Source organism: Balaenoptera ricei, chromosome 12 (genome assembly GCF_028023285.1).
Source record: "Balaenoptera ricei isolate mBalRic1 chromosome 12, mBalRic1.hap2, whole genome shotgun sequence".
NCBI classification, from domain to species: domain Eukaryota; kingdom Metazoa; phylum Chordata; class Mammalia; order Artiodactyla; family Balaenopteridae; genus Balaenoptera; species Balaenoptera ricei.
In genome coordinates, this window is record NC_082650.1 from 30,291,547 (window position 1) to 30,313,672 (window position 22,126).

Here is a 22,126-nt window from a genome sequence, read left to right on the forward strand (position 1 = left end):
TGCAAAAATATAGAAATTCAAAGTTAGAAAATTGCTTAAAATGAAAGAGCAAGTCTCAATGACTAATAAAAATTAAAATATATTTAACGTATCTACTTGGTAATTTCACCGTTTAGGTACTCTATTATCTAAATGCAAAGCAAAGCCATAATTGGCAACTGGGAGTTACAATAGTTCTGAAATTGATTCAGCTTTAAGCAGAATTCCATTGAATTCTGAAGTATATTGTCCAGTTGGGTGGTATAAAAAATACATGTTGTAAATACGGTTCTTTTGACTAGTTAAAAGGACAAGTTCTTCCAGATTTGTAGCCTCAAAAGCAATAACCTGATTTCAGTTAGATCTGAATAAAATACACTGTATGCATGCTCTAAAATCAATTAGACTATCCAAGAAAAAAGCAATAGAAGAGTAATAGGATTTCCAGATATTGATAATGCTACATTATCAAAAATGAAATAGTGATTTAAACCGAAACTAATAAAAATAATTCTTTTCTACATAGTGTTGAAACACTGATAGAAGGTGGTGATTCTTAAGCTCTACATCTAGATGATAAGTTTGATGGTATATTCAATTCCATACAACAGCTAGAAAACTGTCTAAATGGCTCAGAGAGCAGCTCAGGTTTTAAAGATGTGCTAGTGGCTATAGTCAAAAATGATAATATGGAATCTCTAAGAACAAACAGCTGAGGAATAATCTAAAATCATTTGGTATTCCAGGGGTGAAAAAGAGACAGAAAAGAGATTAATTTATTAAACTAACTAGAATTTTAATACGCATTATTAAATTAGCAGGTTTGATGCAAGAAAATAAATACTATTAATATCTACATATATATGAACTTCTAAAAATGCTGCTGAAATATACGATGTAAAATATGTATCCAATGGATGTGACTTAATTTAGACATCATTAGTTGAAATATGTCATCAGTAATATAAATTAACTGATTCAGTAACAATGTTTTACATAAGTAGGAAAATTCAGGCCCTTAATGTTTTAATATTAGGGAATGCAACTGTACCATAAACTGTAACTCATTTTACCTAGTAGCCACTAATATTTTATTGTATAACATATACTACATAAAATTAACAAACAACATATTTTTTCAAACCTTCTAGCTCGACGATTAATTTAGGCCAGACTCCCTCTCACTTTGATATGAATGAATCAGACCAGAAAAAATCTGTGGGAATCTTTAGCACCACCAAAATAAGACTTTAAAATACCTCAGTGTATAAAGATACTATAGAAGCTATAAAAACATAAATATTGCTCAGCCTTTATTTGAATACAAGGAATATAATATATTTCAGAGTATCAAATGAACTTCTGATTATCAGTATAAATACTGTTTTGTATAATCTAGATTCATATTTATTAACAAGAGCAACATTTCCTTAAAAACTGTAGCAAGCTATAATTGGATATAACAAACTGCTTCTAAATAATTATGAAGTTCTAATAAAGAACTTCAGACAAATATGAAAGTTAAATCTTAGTTTAATTGCTTACCTCTTAAAATTTCCTAGATTCTCTAAGCCAGACTGCAAAAAATGATCCAGATATAATGCAAAAAAAAAAAAAAAAAAATTAAGGACCAAACTTTGTTTTGATCACATGCTGTTAAACTAGTGTTACATGTTATATGCAATTTTTTTTTTAATGTTAAGTGATACATGAATTCATGAGTCAGTGATCCATTCTGAGAATAACATTTTGGCTTTCTAAAATTTGTCAGGCTGTTCATTAACATACCTTACTAACAGTATATAAAAGCTTTTGAAGAAAACATTTATTGAATGTCAGCAAGAATTGTGCTAAGAAGTAAGGATACAAGATGAACAAGACCCACTATTACTCTTAAGTAGTTTATAATCTAGTAGAGAGGCAAATAAACAGATAAGATTTCAGTTCTGTGGGGTAAGTCCTGGGATAGAGGTAAATGCCAAAGGGTATGGCAGCACATTGTAGAGGCCCCTGACCCAGCGTGGCTGACGGCGCGGGGAAGAAGGAGGCAACCTGAGAGCCTTGTTCAGAAGGAGCAAAGCCCTCAGTGAGTCTTCGAGATTTACAAGTTCTCCGGTGGGGAAGAAGCCCATATGGGAAGAGGCTATAGTGCTAGCAAATGCATAGAAACCACAGAGTCTGCAAGATTCAGGGAACTGAAAGAAGCCAGAAATAAGACTAGAGATACAGACAAGCAATTAAGTCTGTGTGCTTTACTACACACTTGGGATTTTCTCTTGAAGGCAAGAAAAGGCCTGTGAAGGATATTAAGTAGAATAATGATGGGATTAGGTATGTAAATTAGGAAGGCCACTCTAGAAACAAAACAGAAAAAGACAGTTAAGAGATAAAAATAAAGATCCAAAATAAGGATATAGAGATAAGAGAACAACTTTGAGAGATATTAAAAATTAAGAATGGATAGGACTTTGAGATGGGGATGCAGGAGAAAAGGATGACTACCTGTTTTCTGAATTAACTTACTCAGTAGCTCATGATGCCATCCACTGAGATGGGAAGTAGTGGAATAGAGGAGAAAGGGGGGTAAATTGTGAGAGGAGAGCTGGTGAGTTCAGTTTTCATCTGCTGAGTCCATAGACCTCTGTGCTTCCAGTCAGGGATGTCTGCCAGAAGGTAGTTGAATATGCAAGAATGAACACACATACTCATTAAAGACCATATGAATATATCAGGCTATTGTAATATTTGCTAACATTTATTGAGTTTTTACTCTAAGGAAGGCATGTGCTGAGTCCTTCTTATAACATCTTTTTATTATCCTCCCCACTCTACAGATGAGGAAGAGTTTGAGAAATTTCCCAATGGTATTTAAGTGTCAGAGATGTCTGATATCACAACTCAAGTCCTTACCTTACGTTGTATCATGCAAAATCCATTCATTACAGGTTTTAGGACCAGATAACAGTGGGTTCAATTCTAATCTCTGCTACTTAAGAGTTGTTTGAGCTTAATATTCTCTAAACCATAGTTTCCTTATCTGTAAAATGGTGACCATAACAAACACATTGCAAGGATATGGTAAGAATGGGAGAGAGTATACAGAAAATGCTAGATGTGCATTAAGTGCGCAAACTGGCATCTATTGTTATGTCTATGCCTAGAGAAAAAAAAAAAAAAACTCTTTCTTGAAGTAAAATAGCTATGATCTAAGTAAATTCCCTTTCATCTTATTATGAGCTCTCTTTTAATTTCACCCTATTTGTTCTATATCTTAATAAACACTAAGTATCATTTTTCAAAAAGCTTTGAGACATTAATCAATATACTCTGGAAGATTTAAAGTCATTTAAAGATTTCGTTCAAATAGGAATCATTTCAATGTAATGGGAGTTGATTCTATAGTGAGGAAAGTCCAAATAAGAAAACTCAAATGCGATAAGGCATGGAGAGAGCTTTGGACTTGGAGTCAGAAGACCATTGCAAAGTCCCAACTCTGACTTGGGACTTAATAGACTCAAGCGTCCCTTTGCACATGGACAAGATGAACAGATGAGCCTGTATGTTCTTATAAGTCCAAGAATGCTGAAGAAGAAGGCTTTATGATGTTTATAAAAACCAAAGCAATTAAGCCATGAACACTTGACGCAAACTTCAGGTTTCCTGTGGTTTAAAGCAGAAGTGCCCACTCTTGATGGCCTATCAAACCACTCCACAGGTCAGGAGCTGTCAATTTGACTCTGACTGGCTCATAACCCTCAGATGGAGAGTTCAGTGTTGGCAAAGGAAAAGAGAAAGGGAGGATGGAGAGCACTCTTTCCTTCTCTCAAAATCTCTCCCATTCTCACCACCGATTCAGCAGCTGGGTTTGAGCTGAGGTCACCCAAGACTTCTGATTCTCAAACCTGGCTGAACATTAACAACACTGAGAACTTAATTTTTTTTTAAAATACTGAGTTCCACAGCCCTAAAATATCACTGGAAGGAAACTCTATATGATTTACAAGTGCTGGGTTTCACTTTGTAAAAGGTGGTATGAAGCATTTGGGGTAATAACCTCATTCTAACGGTAAACCTAAAACTATATTCTCTTTAACTTCTTTTAACTGTATTGAAACAAAAACTTTTTCTTAAGTATATACACACCCTAAGGTAATTAACTGGATCAACCATCCCTGTTTGCACAGACTCTACCTGCTTTAGCTTTGAAAATTCCATGTCCCAGGAAATTCCTGGGTCTCTGGAAAACAGGGACAGTTGGTCAGTCTGACACAGACACACACACACACTCATGCATACTTGCACACATGGACACAAACTTTTAAGTAACCCTCAGTGTGTTAGACAAAAGTACAGATAGACAGTAGTCCTCTCATGAAGCATCACCACTAAGATAATGTCATCATACACTCAGGTACGTATATGGTCACAGTTACAGACCTCTGACGCCACTGGGATCCAAAAACATACAATGGCATGGGCGACATATCATCATGCTGACTATCGTCCCTTTTGCTAGAGTCTATACTACCAATACTTATAATTCGATAACCAGAATTTTTAAAAAACTACCTTGAAGCCCCTGCCTCCCAACTGCCTGTTGTCTACTTTTGTAAAAACTCGAGCCATTTTTGAGGAATAATATCTCTACTATTTGACAGATTTTTTAATAGCCTATGGCTTTGTAATTTTTTGTTACATTTTTCCTGTAATGATGCCATGTGAAATTAAATAATAATATAATATACAAAGAAATTAGATAATGGTCATGATGTCTGTCTGTAAATTAAAAACTTGATTATCATTTCATCTAAATGAAATACTTAATAGAAAATAAATTAAATTAACTTAGAATGCCATGTATACACCAGAACACACATTATTCTGAATTTTCAAATTGCACTCGTTATAGAAATCGTTTCTAGAACCACATTATTATACACCAACACACTGTCCTCTATTGCCTGATGGAAACATGAGACTTTAAGTTCAAGTCATAATTATACAAGCTAATGGAGACTAGCATCAATCTGCGTAACACACACGTAGTAAGTACACGTATCTCCTTACTTGTGACATCACTAGTTGTCTGTGGCAGAACAGCTTGGGCCGCAGTTGGCAGAACTGTGGGATTGTGCGGGAAGATCTCCCACTGATGCCAGTTCCACACACTAAAGAACTAGTGTCATGGAGACACTACTAAAAGTTAGGAGGAAAGCCCATATAAATCCTTTCCCTTTGAGAAATCTGAATCTTAAAATGGTTGCCACCAATCTTGTGCATTCTTCACTCCGCAAAGAGCTTAGCAAATACGGAAATCCCTTCAGGACTGTGGTCACCATCCTTGAAATGAACAATAAGCATGCTAGTAATATGCTTCTCCTTTCATGCCTCTGACATTCAACAACACATGCACTATCCAAGCACATCTGGAAGAAAACCCAACAAAGGAGGTGTGTAAAGTTGTTGAGACTGTCAGAAACACTTGGCATGATTTCAATGCCCTCATCTTTCTACCACTGGCTTTACAAGTAGACAATCAAGGAAGACCTCAAAATATGATATCATAAATCAGAAAGAGTATACATTTCCAAAGGTCTGTTTTATGATCTTGAAAGAGAATTTAAAAATCAACTAAAAAATAACAAAAAACTTGCTTTTTACAATATATTCTTTTTAGTATGATTTTGAGTAGTCTTATCACAACATTTTTCAGCAAAGCTGAGATTGAGTTAAGACTTACTGATTGTTCATTTAAATCCTGGGGGTCTTCCATGTGGTTTTCTTACTTCTCCTGCCACTCCCAAGTAGAAGCAGCTTCCTTCAATCAAAAATGGACTATCTAAAACAAAAAGATGAAAACAAAGTGGAAAAATGAGAAAGTTATCTTGCGAAATTATTTGTAAAATTACCAAAACTTTGATTTACGTGATAGTTGCTAATCTGTAGAAGCATTATTTTTAAAGAACAAAATTCATTATCCCCGTATCTGATAGAAATAATGATCTTGAAAATCACATCATAGTAAAACTGAGATATATAAACAGCTACTCAGGCATCCTGCAGATAAGCAAAAACATCTGAGGACAGCTTCAGAGACCCAGGCTGTAATAAACACCTAGGCTGCTATTTTGCTGAGAGAGGTCTGTCATTAAGCAATTGACAGATTAAAAATTAAAAGTCTGCGTTAACCATTCATTTTCTAAAGTACATAAAACTGAAAAAATATAATGTGTATTTTAATATGACAGCTCTCTATTACAGGAAAATTTGTCTTAGTCGCCAGACTCAGTCTAAAACATATAATGTTATAAAATGCACGCCCAATTTTAAAAAGAGAATGAAAATAAGACTATTATGCTAAAGAAGATATTACAGAAATATGTGGGAAGGACAACTGGTCAGTAAACTACTAAAAAAAAGTTCGTCTTTACTGCATATCATACATTAAAAATTTTCTAGGCAAACTGAAGTTTAAAAAACTCTAAGAAAAATAGGCATATATATTTTTAATTCCCAGATAGAGAAGACTTATATAATAAAAGCAATGGAATATAAAACAAAAAAGCCAAACACCCCCTTGAGTTCCCCCCACACACAAATAATCACAATTAAAAGATACATGAAAATATAAAAAGAAGTATCTCCGCAAATATCAAACTCAATGGGCTAATGTCCTTAACATACAAAGAGCTCTCACAATCCAAATAGAAAGGCACACACACCCCTAAAGAAAAATGGTCAATCACCACAAAACAATGTTCAGACTCACGAATAAATGAAATGCACTTTAAAATAGCAACGATACATTTCTAGCCCTTCATATTCTAGTTCTAAAATAAAATTAAAAGAATATGAGAGATTAAAAGAGATTTATATAAAAAAGTGTTCATCATAGGCATAAACACAGATATAAATTATTAAATGCACGTTTCAAGGAATATTTGGTGACATCAAAAATTTCTGAGCATATAATTTCAGTGGAAAATAAGTATTCCAATCTGCAGAAACAATATGTTCCCAATTCAGTTTATTGAACATTCAACATATGCAAGCGTTTTGCTCAGTTTTACATATTCCCTACTACAACCAGGTAGGCATGGTTTTAATTTCTGCTTTGCATTATGGTCTACAATAAACCTGTTACTTTCCTTATTAGAACACAAGACATTTTAAAGTGTAAATTGTTTTATGCATACACAAACACAGAGACACAGATCAAACATTTTTTTCTAATTTTTTTCTGATTTTCTCAAATTTTTTCTAATTTTAATTTTTAAAAGTCATAAAATGGTAATGGTAACATATATAATGTAATAGTCTCAGTAAGATACTGATTGAGAATACTGCAAAACCAGAAAAGTGTCATTTTAAAGAAAAGCACAATTTTAAAGTGCATTTAAGATGGGAAGGGGGAAGTGTAGATATTAAGGCACACTGAAAGGTGTTGCGGTATACATCTGAATTCAGGAGGATAGGTAGGCAAGAAGTTCTAGATTTAAAGATGTCATCCTTTGTGTTGGAGGTGGACCTGAGAAACGGTGACTGGAAAAAGACCAACTCTTTCCCTTTTACCTCACACCTCCATCTTTCTTCTCCCATTCTCCCCCATCTCCTCCTTATGGACCCTCATATCACATCTGGGTCTCTCTCTCTGTTCCTGCTTCCTGCTGATCTCTTGCTTGCTCCTCCTATCCTAGCAGACCTCCTGATCCTTGGCCCTGCACACTGTCCCCTCCCCTGGTGACCAGGACCTCCCTGGCTCAGCCTCACCCTGGATATGGTGCACACCTTAGGATGTATGGCCACCAGTCTAATTGATGCTGACCTGCTAAGACTCAACACCTACCAGCATGAGCCCTTCCTCTCTCCTCCAGGAGGGAATCTTGATGGATCATCTCCTTTTGATGGATGGTCCATCACACCATTTTCTCCTCACTACCTGGAAAACAAATTAGCCAAATACCCTCCTGAAGAGGAGAATCTGATGTTCCTTTTCATTCTAATAGATGGGTAAGATGAATGGTAAAAACACTGTACCATAGTACAAAGGGAAGGGACACTATATTCAGCTATGTAAAAACAAAACAAAAAATTTGTATTTCTGAATAGAGAAAAACAGACCCAAAAGTGAAAGGACACAACAGATTATGAAAAATATCTTCAATAAATATTATAAACTTTGTGACCTTGAGAACAAAGAAATTGGTAAGGAAAAGTTTAAGGACCTTTTAAGGTCCTTAAGCAAGGATGCGAAAATACAGATCATTATTTAAAACGTAAATAATAAATAAACATTTGGAAAAGTGTTCACTTTCACAGTTGCCAAAATATGTAAACTTAAGCAACAAGCATACATTTTGGATTCCTATATACATCTTCAATAACTAAACCATTTTAAATATTACTAACACCCAGTGTTGGAAAGGATACAGTGAAAAAGGTGTCTTCATTCAACTGCCACTGATAATGTCAAGTTTTCTAATATTTTTAGAAAGCAGTCTGTCACTGCATTTTAAAATATGCTTAAACTTTTTTACCCAATGACTTTCCTAAGGAGTAAACTATTCCACTCCAAAAGTCACAAGGTATTCACTACAGTGTTATTCATAATAAAAACTAGAAGCAGCCTCAACTTTGTAGAGCATTGATTAAACAAATTATGGTCAGTAAATTTAATATAATATAATTTAAGGATCGAAAGTATAATTATAAAAATGACATGGAAAAGCAAAAAACTACTTATTGTATATTAAGTGAAAAAAATCAGAACACAAAATTTTAGCTATGCTAACAGTAATATATAACTAAGTGTGTGTTTGGATATTGATTAAAAAGAAACATTAAAAATAAAAATAATTTGATAAAGAATTATATATTTGGCTTCACATTCTTTGATTACTGTTGATTTTATTTTCTGTGCAATAAATAAAATTTTATTTTTTTCCACCGTAATACAGGAGCACAGAGTAAGTAAAACCAAATGATGCTAAAATGATTTTACAAGATCAGTAAAAACCACAGCAAACAATGAAAGTGAATTTTCTAAGTAGTAGACACTTTCTCCAAGTGACCTCTGTGGCTTTCCCTATGGAATAAATGTCAAAGCCAGAGTAATCTCTTTAGGGCAGGTATTCTTTATTCTATTTACTAGTGTCATCTACAGCACCTCGCTCAGTGCCTGGCAAGCATTAGGTGATTAACAAATATTAATTGAATGAATGACAAAATTAATAGTGGATGAAATCATACATAATGTACTTGATGATGTGAACAAAAAGTGTAAACAGCCATATAATTTAGCCTTTGAAAATCCTGTCTCAAATATGTGGCTATTTTAAGAAAAATGTTGACCTGTCCTGTATTTTTCAGGTAGAGTCTTGTCATTTTTCAGAAAATTTAATGTTGAGATTAGTCCACCAGGTATTTTCCTATTCACCTGACCTAGCAATAAAATATACATACAATAACATGACTATTAGTACCAATGTAACCTATTATTTACTTACAACATAGCATGCTATTTTAGTTTCCTAAGGTTGCTGTAAAAAAGTACTACAGACTGGGAGGCTTAAACAACAGAATTTTATTCTGTCATAGTTTTGACGGCAAGAAGTCCTAAATTAACATGCTGGCAGGTCCACGCCCTCTCTGGAGGCTCTAGAAAAGAATCATTCTTTGTCTCTTCATATTTTCTGGTGTTTGTAACAATCCTTGGCATCGCCTGGCTTGTAGATGCGTCCCTCCGATCTTGCCTCCATTGTCACACAATATTGTCCCCGCCTATCTCTTCACAGGGCCTTCTTCTGTGTGTGTGTCTCTGTGTCCAAATTTCCCGACTCTTACAGGTACACCAGTCACTGGATTAGCACCCACTCTAATCTAGTAAAACCTCATCTTAACTCCATTACATCTGCAAAGACCCTATTTCCAAATAAGGTCACATTCACAGGGAAGAGGGTTAGAACTTAAACATATCTTTCGGGGGACACAATTCAACCCACAACACATGTACAGTTATCACACTAAAATGATTATTAAGATGTGATCAAGGTTTAAATGTAATATTTCCAGAAAGAATACACAAGAAGTAAATTAAAGATACTGATCATTAGGAAAGAAGGGATCCTCTTCCAGAAGGGCCACCATCTCAGGGCACTGGTGAAATTTCAAGTGAAATTAAAAATTAAGTCTTCAAGAAAGATGTTCAAGCATAAGAGAATTTAGCAAAAACTAGCCTTTTTCTGTTAACCACTGGTTCAGAATCTATTTAATGTTCCAGTTGGGGAGCTATTTGCATCAATGTTCCATGTAATAACATAATACTTTGCTTTATAATTCCTTAAAATTGAGATTAATTGTTACTTAGTTTAACTGTTTTACTGTAACATGAATTTCTTTCTTTGCCAAACACACTAAAGTACTAAAATATTATGAGCCCGGTGGTTTTATATTATTGAACCAAGTAAAACTACCTGGGCTAATTGTAGACACAGTATTATTTTACATCATAATTTAGCAATGGTTGTTATGCTAAATCCTTTAACATTTAGTTTTCACAAGTATATGAGAAAAAGACAAGAACCCTCTTCGAATCAAGTAAGAGAAGTATTGCCTCTTAATAAAGATATAAAATTAAGGTATAACAGTAACCTCATGCCGTTTTATGAGGCAATAATCTAGTTCCCCGCTCTACTTCAAAGCCATTCCCCCAGAAAAGGTGAATTTCAAACAGGAATAATAGCGACCTCACCCATTCTGTGTTAGATGATTTCTTCTGAAGTTAGGTTTTCAATACACAGAAAATTGGTCATATCCTTTTCTTGAACTCTGCTCTAGACATGAGTTGGAAACTCCTATCTCTTAGAATATCAGAATTAAAAAATCAACAATTCTTCAACTTAAATAGTTAATGAGATCTATACATCAAAAATGTTAAAAACAATTCTCAGAAATGGCATGAGGTACTTAGGCTTGATCCAGGTGGTAGACACAGTAAAGGACCCTGTGCCTTCAAGAAAGAGAAGATGTTGAACGAAGTCAGAGGAGTTTGGGGAGCCTGTGTGATGTAACCCTAATCCTGTGTCATGTAACCCTAATCCTGTGTCTTTCTAAGCAAACCATCAGTAAAAATTAGATTGTCCAGGCATGCTTTACCCTGGCTGAATAAACGCAAACCTGAAGGGGGAGTGGGTGGTGCTCTCTGTTCCAGGGCTGGCATGGGATGAAGACAGAAGCTGTACCACCAAAAGCTACACCTCTGGATTACGTACACATGTGGCAAGGCCGTCCACTGGTCTTTAAAGCTGAACACCTGGGCTTTGTCATCCACTCCTTGCCCACTACGCTCCACATTCAATCAATTACCTAGTAATACCTCATAGAGTTCACTCCAATCTCTCCATGTTTCTCTCCTCACTGCTACCATAGTAGTGCAAACCCTCGCCATCCCTGGACTGGAGCAGCGCCCTCCGAAGGGTCCCCTAGTCTTGTTCCCTGAACCTCATTTTTTCACAGTGCAGTCAGAGTGATAAGTTTTAAAATAAAGATATGATTTTATTCTCTTAAAACAATTCAGAGGTATACCCCTTCCTTGGGATAAACCAGAAATCCTTTCATTGGTCCTACCTGCAGCTATGGCAGTACATCTCTCTGCCAAAATGCCCCACAACAAGTAATCAGAAGTCACATGCTTTTGCTGCCTGGGACCATGGACCAAAGTGGGAGTTCTGAGGAAGACCTCCACCTTCCTTCTCCCTGTGGTCGAGGCCTTATTCCACTGTCCTCACCATCCCCTCATTCTTCGCTACCATCACTCTGCCCTGCAGCCAAAGACTGGGACTTCCACCGGGAGTCTCCAGTGAGGGTGCTTACACAGTAGAGGCTATGTTTGCTTCTTGCTGCAGTGCAAAGAAAAAAGAAGGGGGAAAGAGACTACATCCCCCCACCCATGTTCCAAATGTCTAGTATATTCCTAGGGAAAGATGTAAAGATTGCAGGCCATCCAAACTCTTGTTCTAGCCCCTGTGCAGACTCTGCAGTGGGGACAGAGGTGTGTGGATAGTCCCATCCGTCACCTCTGGCACAGCCCCCTTTTAACCCAGGTGGGAGCTTTGGAGGATTTATTACACGTGCAGAGTTTCCTGGGCCAAGGGAGGTGTCACTCCATTGTATTCCATCATTCAGACAGCTAACCTATTGTTTGACTTGCAGATTATCAAACTGCAAGTTAATTTTCAAAAACATTTGTGTACCAAATTAAGGCTTGCTTGCATGGGGTTATATATACACCTATTACACTGACCCATATTCAGCTTATAACACACTAGGTCCGCCAGGGCTTTCCGAGTGACACCAAATTACCTCAGTCTAATGACTCGTCACAATCTTTTCCAATGGCTTAGGATGTGGGCTTGGGAAAGTACCAGGCTAGTCCTCCTTCAGTGGTAAAATCTCTAGGATATAGAACTTGGGAGCTCTTTACTGCCATGAGTCCCTAGCTGATCTGCTAGGGAGAGACAGGAAGGAGCTGACCCAGAAAGAGAATCAAACGCGGGAGATGGCAAGAAAGTCCTGGCGGAATTGTAAGCCCCTGGATCCTGTTACTCCTGAAGCCTCACTGTCTCTCTTGCTCTTCCTGCTGCTTCGTTGTTCAATTCTTCCTTGGATTCCGTGAGCGATCCTCATAATCTTCAATTAAATTCTCTCCTTTACTAAGCATATTGTCTCACATAAAACTGCAATTGTATAAGAAGTCTAACAACTTATATTCCCATTACATTCTTGAGATATTATAGTTGGGTCAACCGTCAATAAGGGCATTGCTCTCACATCCTCTGCACCAATATCCCATCATTTCCCTACAAATTTCATTAATGGGTCTGTAAAGCTGGGTCAGGCACCGGCTGGTTTCAACTGCTCAGGCAGCATGCCAGAGAGGGAAGCCAACAGCACAAAGAACACCTAGCTCCAATTCTATGGCCATCTGTTCAGAGAGGTAAGATGGGCATTCTGTGACCACGCACATGACTCTTGTCCCTGCTTATACAAAAGGAAAACAGCAAAGGTGTCCAAGAAGCAGATCTGGGTGAACAGTAATGCCTGACTTCAATCGCCTTAAATGAAGCCAAGCTACAAAGTAGATGCTGAGCTATTTTTGAACTGTTTACAAAGATAGGGCATGGACTTTGCAAAATGGTCCACTTAACACAAAACGTTTAAAAATAATGTGGTTAATTTCTCATGCTAAAAAATTATAACAAGCTGAATTTCATGATAGTCATTTGGGTCCTTAGTGATAGGTGCATTTGATAGCAGTAATCTTCATGGAATTATAAATTACCATCACTTGGTTTTTGACAATAAGGGCCAGCCAAGGTTTTCTATTTTGTTTGTGTCTGCTAACTGTTGATGGTTGGCTAGTCAACTTAGAAAACATAGACGCAGTTGTAACCAGCTGGTCTCAGAGAAATGTCTAAAAGAATTCTGAGCTTGGGCAACTTTTGTTACACCTACAAACTCAGACTGACTCTGTAAACCTACTTTCCTTTTCACTTGTTGCCCCTGTTGCTCCTCCCAAACTACACTTCACACTGACTCTTTCTGCATGCACTGTAATAGTTCATCTAACTGGCTCTCCTGTAGCTTGGCAGAAAAAAACTATCTGAGCCCTTCTTTATAAATAGTCTGATTTTTTCTCAGCCATAAACCTCTCTTCCATATCTAGGAACCCTTTCTGATGAAGAATATAGTACCACATGCATTGCTGAACACATATCTGCTGCCTTTACACACTTCTTGAGAAAAATGTGTTGCAAATTTAAAAGAATTGAAGAATACATCTTCTAAGTTTAGTATTCAGCTCTTGAAACCCTAGAAGTCTAAAAAATGGCTTGCTGGAGGAAATATAGATTTAGTGATTCCTAGTAAAGACTTTTGGAATAAAACAAGTCTATATGTGAGTCCTTGTCCTTTCAGGACACCTGAAAGTCCTACTTTTCATTTTAAGGGTAGAGGATCCAACGTATAACAAAGTAAACATGAGAGATATAAAATATAGCAGTAACTTTGACTTACTGAAAGACAAGTTACGTGCTTGAATTGTGTCTATAGTGAATAATAGTTAAGAATTTAATTAAATATAATGCTATTTGCCTTCCTAAAACTTGGGACACCTAAGGAGAATTTTATTCATCTAGATTTTTTAATTGAGGCATCTAAGAAAGTTTGAATACCTTCTTTTCTCTCAATAAATTTCCCTATAGCATTGGAGTATAAAAGAATCCACTGACTTTGTAACTGCATTAAGAGCAGGATCACATTTACAAAATCTGCCATTATAGCTTCTAGAAATCCAAAGAATTTCCTAAAGGCTAAAGCTGAAAGAATTCATAAAATAATATCTCAAATATATTTGGTGTTGCTGTTCAATTCCATGTTTTGCTCCCCTGCAATATGTTTTGACTTTAAGAGCAAACTTAGAAAGAAAGAAAGAAAGAAAGAGAGAATATGAATGAAATCCATAGCACCTTATTTCTTTGTCTTGGGATCATGAGGAGTATAGAAGTAAGTAGGGTTTAATAGACTGATCATATGAGTTTATAGGTACAATACTTAAAGCTTCTTAGCTCCATTGAATACAACCATCTACTTCTCTTTCCTTCTGTCAATTCTTCCTTATATATTAGTTTAAAAAATCTACCTTTCAGAACTTCTACTCTGGTCTGCCCACCAGAACCACAAAGCAGAAACTGAATCCCGCTTTCATATGTATAGCAGGCTATTAGACATTAAGAGAGTGCTATCATTCATGTCACCCCTAAATCTTTTTTTCTTCAAGTTAAGTACCCCTAGTTAATAAGACCACATCTTTAATTTAAAAAGTCTTTGTTTCCCAACGGGAATTAGGGAGGAATTCAGTCAGCCACAAAAGCATAACTGCATAGGAAATGCATTAAACAGAAGGTAGATATGAAGTAGGTCATAGTACATCATTATTTTAAATTATAAATTGACATTAAATCAATACAGATCAGCATTAATGTATAACAAATATTACATTCATACCCAGACAAAAAATGGAAAGGAAATCAAACTAGCTGAAATGGAAATTAATAACAATAAATTTTCAAAGCTGTAAGAATGCTCCTTTGAGAAAGGCCCTAGGGGTTTTGTTTGTTTGCTGGTTTGTTTAAGACTGAATTATTCTCTGGAAAAATTAAAGCAGAAAAAAAAAGACTAATGTTTAAACTGCAGGAAGGTTGGTTTGCCTAGCACTTGGCCATAGCTGAGCCTGTTTGTAGAATCTACAGGTTTGGTTCCCAGGGCTCCAAGTGCTCTTGGGTCTCAGGACTGTCTTGGGAAAGAACTCTTCCACGGGAAGAGCTGGTGAGCCATAAAGCCAGAGCCAAGTCTGAGTCCTAAGTCTCAGCACTGCAAGAAAAGGACAAGAAAACAAACCAACCAAAAATGTATTAAGTGAACTCTCTGGAGAAAAGGTGAAGGACAGATGGCATCCCTCTGTCCTTTGGATTCTCTGTTATAGGGTGCTGTGCAGGGGGAAGATGCAATATTTTGCTGATTTGAAGCTACCTGTGGCACCAGCTGTTCCATCAAGGAGAAGTGAGGTCTGACCCAGAGAAATACTATTTGCTGTTTTAATATGACAAAGGGTGGAGGAGAAAAAAAAAAAATGAAGCGGGTGAAGAAAACTTGGGAACATACTGGTTAAATGAGTATGAAAAAGATCACAATGAATAGGAATTTAAAATATGAGACTTGAAACTCAGGAAGATGAGAGAGGAGCAGAATAATCGGCCCCCTCCTGATTAAACCAAATATAAAGACACTGGTTATAAAGATGTGGACGCTGGTCTTTCTGTACTTTTGATGGCTGTTGTGGTTTCTCCTGGTCATTACCCTGCTCCAGAGCTACCTGGGGCTTCCACCAAGTTCTTGTTCAAACGCTTGAACAAACTATATTAGCCCTGAAGAAGCTTCAGATGCTTCTCATAGACACTGCTGTGGCCTGAATATAGACAATCCAACTTAGGTTTTAATGCCTTAATATTTTTTCATTGTCATGAAAAAGAAAAATACAATGAGTTTCTTTAAATAAAATATCCAAGATATATAAATGCACAATATTATTTATAGTCCCTACATTAAGACTGTATCTTGCAAAAACATGGTTTCCTGTATAACATATGAATGAATGAACAAATAAATAAGGAAACACTCTTCAGGCACATGTCAGGAAATAGAAAACTTTAATTTCATGAAGGTTCAGACTGAATCAGGCAAACAGAATCGTAGATTTCCGCGTCTGCCATGATTCAGTGTAAGGCTTTGGGAAAACCTTGTAATTTCTCCATACTTCAGCTTCTCACCCTATAAAAGGAGTATATGGCTTGAAATTTAATTCCCTCACAGCAGTGAGAGTTTTGATTCAACATTTATAAAAGGCTTTTTAGCTTCCCAGATTAATAGGCAAAATACTGTGGTAGCTGTATAATCCACTTTCCAAAAAGTATAAAGGTAACTGGTCAAATCTGAAGTAAAATAATACTTGACTTGAGAAATAAATACCAGTCATATTTATTACTTCTCCATTCTGTTTTCTAAGTAATAAAAATTATTTTTAACAGAAAAAGTATCAAATTAATATTCAAGCCAGTTGAAGTGTTATCATCACAAGCTTACCTACGTTTGGGAGAAGGGGAGTTGTTTTGTTTTTCCAGACTGTCCCGCGTGTTTATATGGTAAAGTCAGGAATGCCGGGCATGGTTTTGAAGGCCTCTAGCGTATTCGTTGGTTTCTGGCATTCTAATGCACTCTACTCTTATAACCATAAAAGTACTCTTGAGTGCTTCTGGAAATATATAACAAATGCTTAATCAATTTAAGAGTGTTTTAACTGCATACATGAAATTTCTTGGGAGGAAAATGTTAGCTATTCTACACGCATATAGTACTTAAGTTAGCAAGAGTTCCTTCTCAAAGGCACAGAGCAGTTTCCCCATAGTAATATAATTTTCAGTTTTATGTGCCTAAGTCCTATTGAATCCCTTAGAATAACAGGAAATTCTGCAGGAAGAAAAAACTCACAAAAATTGATAGCTGTATTTACCCAATGCTGGAGGAATAAGTTAGCTATTTTGAGTTGGATTACTCTTTTAAGGCACTAGATAACCATTAAAGGTTAGCCAGAATCTTAATTAACCAGAAACTATAAGAATTGAATATTCTGGAGACAGACTTTTGTACATATAAGACTCTAACAGTAAAGCCAACTGATTAACATACTTCATTTTAAACTTCACGTGTCGTGATACTTTAGCCAGGACTCGAGTAGCAATTCTCTGGATTTTGATGCTTTCACTTTAATTTTCATTAAACAGATTATGACATTTCACAAATTTACAAATCAGAACACTGATAAGATACAGTTGGTATTTTGGTAATATTTAATAACATTCAAAATGGAGTGATCTCCTTTATAGTAATACAATGTCTATGCCTTTCATCTACATGTTTAAAAGCTATAGTAATATATGTAAGGTGCTTAGAACTGTGCCTGGCACATAGTTGGCTCTTAACAGAATAATAATATACAATTCCTCACAAATTCTCAACAATATTAGAGTTTCTCTTAACAATTCTTATAAATATTTTATGGTGCAAAGTACAAACATGTCATGAATATTATATACACTGAGTTTTTTTCTTCCTACCAAGTGGTTTAAGAACTATGAATATATATAATAATCATTCATGTAATGGAGTAGTAACCATTCTTAAATGAGATATTAACTACATATAACATAGATTTGTTATATATGTGGTTAGCAGAATTATTTGCTCTTATCAGTGAACTCTTCCAATTAGTGTGTGAGTCTCATTATTAACCAGAGCACAAATAATTACAGCGTCAACTTAGCATAAAATTTTGCCCTTGGCTTTTACGAGAAAAATGCAAGTATCATCACAGGGGCACAAGGTGTTACAACCTTTTTGAAAAGTATTTTGGCACCATTTATGCAAGCTGCACACACTCTTTCATCTATTATTCCTACATCTAGAGTTTTACCTACAGGAATTTGGGTCAGTTATACAAAAAGATACATAAAAATCATGATTGCAGCAGTCTTTGTAATAGTAAACACCCACAAGCAACCTAAATATATACCAGGAAGGGAACAGTTAAAGTATAAAACATAGTCATACATTAAACAAAAGTACCCCAAACTATATGTAATGATATGAAAAAATATCCAAAATACAGCCAATCAAAAGCAACTTTAAGATAACTGATGATCCATTTTGGCCTAAAATGTAAAATAAAAATAAATTACATCCCCATAAAATTCTCACATTTACACATGTATAGGAAAAAATGTCTGAAAGGAAGCACACTGAAGTACAACAATTTGCCCTGATTTGTGGGATGTGGAAGAGATGGATAAAGTGAGGGATATCAACTTATTTTAAATATATCTATTATCTTTTTTAATTTTATTGAAGTATAGCTGATTTACAATATTGTATTAGTTTCGGGTGCACAGCAAAGTGATTTGGAGATATATATATATATATATATATATATATATATATATATATATATATCCTTTTTCAGATGCTTTCCCACTATAGTTTATTATAAGATATTGAATATAGTTCCCTGTGCCATACAGTAAATCCTTTTTGTTCATCTCTTTTATATAACTATATCTGTATTTTAAATTTTTTAGTAAAGTATAACATACACACAGTAAAATATGCAAATCAAAAGTTGACAGCCGATAAATTTTTATTACATCAACACCCCCATCTCACCATCAATCAGATCAAGATAAAGGGCTATATCAGCATTCCAGAAGCCTCTCTCCTTGCCTCTTCTAGTCAAGTCCCTTAAAGGCACCTCCTATAATATCTGTTTCAATATGTTACACAAGATATAAATGACTTTTGTTTAAAAAAAAAGTTTGATTAAAAAAAATCTTGCTTCAGCATTATGAAGAGCCCTTTTTTGAATATTAAATATGCTCAACAATTTATTCAAAGAAATCAATTCAACATACGTAAATATTGAGCATTTTTAGTGTCTTTCTGGTATAAACTCAATTATTCCTTACAACAATTCCACGAGGCAAGTACTATTATTATTCCCTGTTGACACATGCTGCAACTATGGCTAAAGCAGGTCAGTAAATAACTTCTCCAAGGTTACACCGCTGATGAGTGGCAGCCCGGAAGGATACATACAAAGGAAGTCTGATTCCAGTATTTGTAACTCCTTGCGGAATTCAAACAAAGAAAAATACAGGCAGCAAGTTGTAGAGGTGGCAGCACTAGGGTGTCTTCCAGCACAAGGTTCTCTTTTTAGCTTCCTTTTGACTAAATTACTTAACGTCTCTAATCCAGTATTCATCTGCAAAATGGAGAGTTAGGCTAAATTCCTCTCCTGATCTGATTCTCTGATAAATAACGTGACCTACGAAAACATAGAGCAAATAAGGCTTCATCACGATTTAGTACAATCACATACTGCATTCAGAAATGACTCATACGAGGAAATAAAACCACAATTTTTGAAACTATTGGAAACAATCATTTTAATTTAATGTTATTTTTGGACACAGAAGGCTTTTTTCTCCCCCTAAATAGCAAGTTGGTGGTTTTGAAGGGTCTTGCTCATCTTTTTGTGGAAAAATGCCTGAAAACAAACCACTAGAAACTAAACAAATTTTTCTTCCTAAATTATGCCTGAAAAAAATGACCAAATTTCTCTCACCAAATGGCCACATATACTTCTGACGGACACCTCTAGGATTTTTGGTCCCCATATTTTGAAACATTGACATAAACAAATACAGAACATACTTCCTCTCAGATGAAATCCATAATTCTGAGGGTTAAAAACTCTTCAAAATAACATGAAATGTATCTCAACAGAAATCAACCAAAGAGGCTGAAGTTTGTTTCTAGAGAAAACTGGAAGTAGGAAAACCATAAGTCTCCACTAGAATCTGCCTTTTTAATTTCAGTTTATTCAAAATACCAGTTCGTGCTGGCCATATCTTTTCTTCTGCTAGAATATCAGTAATACTTTGGTACAAATAAAGCTTTAAATAATTTAGAATAGAATAGAACCAATAAACTAGCTTCAGTGACGATATGCAAAAAAGAAATCAGTTTCCAAAATGTAAACAGGATCCATTCTTTGTAGTTGTCTGGCTCTGGATGTATGTCCTTTGAAGACGTGCAGGGAACAGGGTAGCTAGTGAATTTCCATCACTACCCCAGGCACTGGAGCTACGGGGGAGGAAAGATATGGTCTCGCCCCTCAGTGAGTTCAGAATCTCTCTAGAAGATAGATTCACATAAAATTAGCCCCAGCACAATGTGCTCTTATACCAATAGCCCACATAAGGCGCTATGGTATTACAGAGAGAAAAGAATTAATTCTGCCTGAGCCTTGGGAAGGCTTCCCAGAGGAGGTGACATTTGAGCTAAGCCTTGAAAGATGAGTAGATTTTTTTGTCCAGGTAGGCAGCAAAAAGTAAGAGGCAAGGAGATTAAGGGAGTTGGGGCAGTGGAGGACAAGGGTGGTGAGAATATCCCAGGGAGAAAAAAGGAAATGCCTAATTGTATTTTATGCCATGGAGCGTTCATAAAAATAGGTAAGTCTTACATTCATATCCACGGTACAAAGAAATAAACCTGAGAAAGTAGGTATGTGACTTGAATTCTCTGGGGGGGTTCCCTGATTTATGAACCCAAGAAGTGTTCATTTGGAAAAACAGAACTTCTGGTTTACTGGCTATTCTCTAATGACTAAAGGGCTACCAGGCTTCCTGTTCAATGTCAGGCATAAAGTGCCTGCATGGACTTGAGGTTTACTACGCCTTCTTCAGACTTGCTGTCAATGCATGGAGCAGAACCCGCCTTCACTGTCTGAAAATTCATGATTTAAGCCCTTGGCCTATAACCCCCACCTAACTCCCCTGGAAGGGCCCCCATCTGTCATTGGGTTGCCCAGCACCCACCTTATCTCTCTGCTAACAAGTAGCTGTGAGGAATCCTTCTCTTCTTAGAAAACAGAAGTACTGATACATTTGATCACATACAGGATGCTGTATTTGAAGCCACTTTTTCTTCTTAAGAATACATTTCAAAAATTAAAGCATAAATCAAAGGAGAGGTAATAGAGAAAGAAAGAGAGACAGTGAGTTTGTTTTCAAGTACCTCTGCCCTGCCTGCTTGAGCATCAATTAGTAAATGATGTGAAATCCCTAGGTCTGTTTGACTGCTTCCACGTAACATGATTACCTGCCTAATACAATGAAAGTAAAACCACTAGACAATATATATATGTGGAATTTCAAGTATCCTTGCAATTACTAGTGAGATTTAAAATTTCTCTACTGTTTAGACCTCATATGAACATTAGTCTAATCATATATTTATAATATTGTTTGATACTCCAAAATAATTTTCACATCCAACCCAAAACTCATGTAGGCAAAGTTATCCCCTCTCACTTTAACATTATATCTTCCCATTTTTTTCTGCTCAGTAACTTTTGAAGCATCTTTCATATATACCTAAACTAGGCAAATGTCAGATATAGCACTCAGACTACATCACATTTACTTACAGTCAACTGCAGATCAATTCAGAGACAAAATGTGTATGTCCTATAGAATTAGAACATAAGGTCTGGATTTGGTAAATCAACAAAGGAGTTTTTATGTTGATTTTTACTTTCTTCAGACTGTACCAATATTATTAAACTCAAGACCCTGAAACTGTGGTACAAACTGAAAGCTAAGACTTATTTCGTTTGCAACTTTCTTGCTACAAACAAACAAATGATTTGACTGATAAAGTTTTTTCATCGTAGGCAGCTGTGATTATAGATAATACTTTACTTTTTCTGACACTACAGACTAAAAAAAGTAAAAGTTCCTTACTGCTGAATATTTATCTATGGGAAAAGATAAGTAACTGTCATTATCAAAAATGAATCAAAAGTATCTGCTAACAAGTAACAGTAAAGGTAATTTTTCTAAAATAGACATATAGGTGATTCAAATAAACATCTACTTCCTACATACTTTCCTAAGTATTCTGCTCCCCCCACTCATAC

General features: G+C 35.8%; 1 protein-coding gene across 18 annotated transcripts in view; it reads right to left on the minus strand.

Annotated features, from left to right (window-relative positions):
- Positions 1–22,126, minus strand: part of EYA4 (EYA transcriptional coactivator and phosphatase 4) — a 293,920-nt gene that overhangs the window by 225,571 nt on the left and 46,223 nt on the right. For 14 of the 18 annotated variants that reach the window (XM_059941173.1, XM_059941171.1, XM_059941168.1 and 11 more), the window contains one exon: positions 5,720–5,818. In XM_059941173.1, coding sequence (XP_059797156.1) covers positions 5,720–5,752 — 33 coding nt within the window. In that variant the 5' untranslated portion in view covers positions 5,753–5,818. Of the gene's footprint in view, positions 1–1,524; positions 1,557–2,502; positions 2,643–5,719; positions 5,819–16,677; positions 16,847–22,126 lie in introns of those variants that run through there. The other 4 variants (XM_059941172.1, XM_059941169.1, XM_059941184.1 and 1 more) reach the window with 3 other exon arrangements.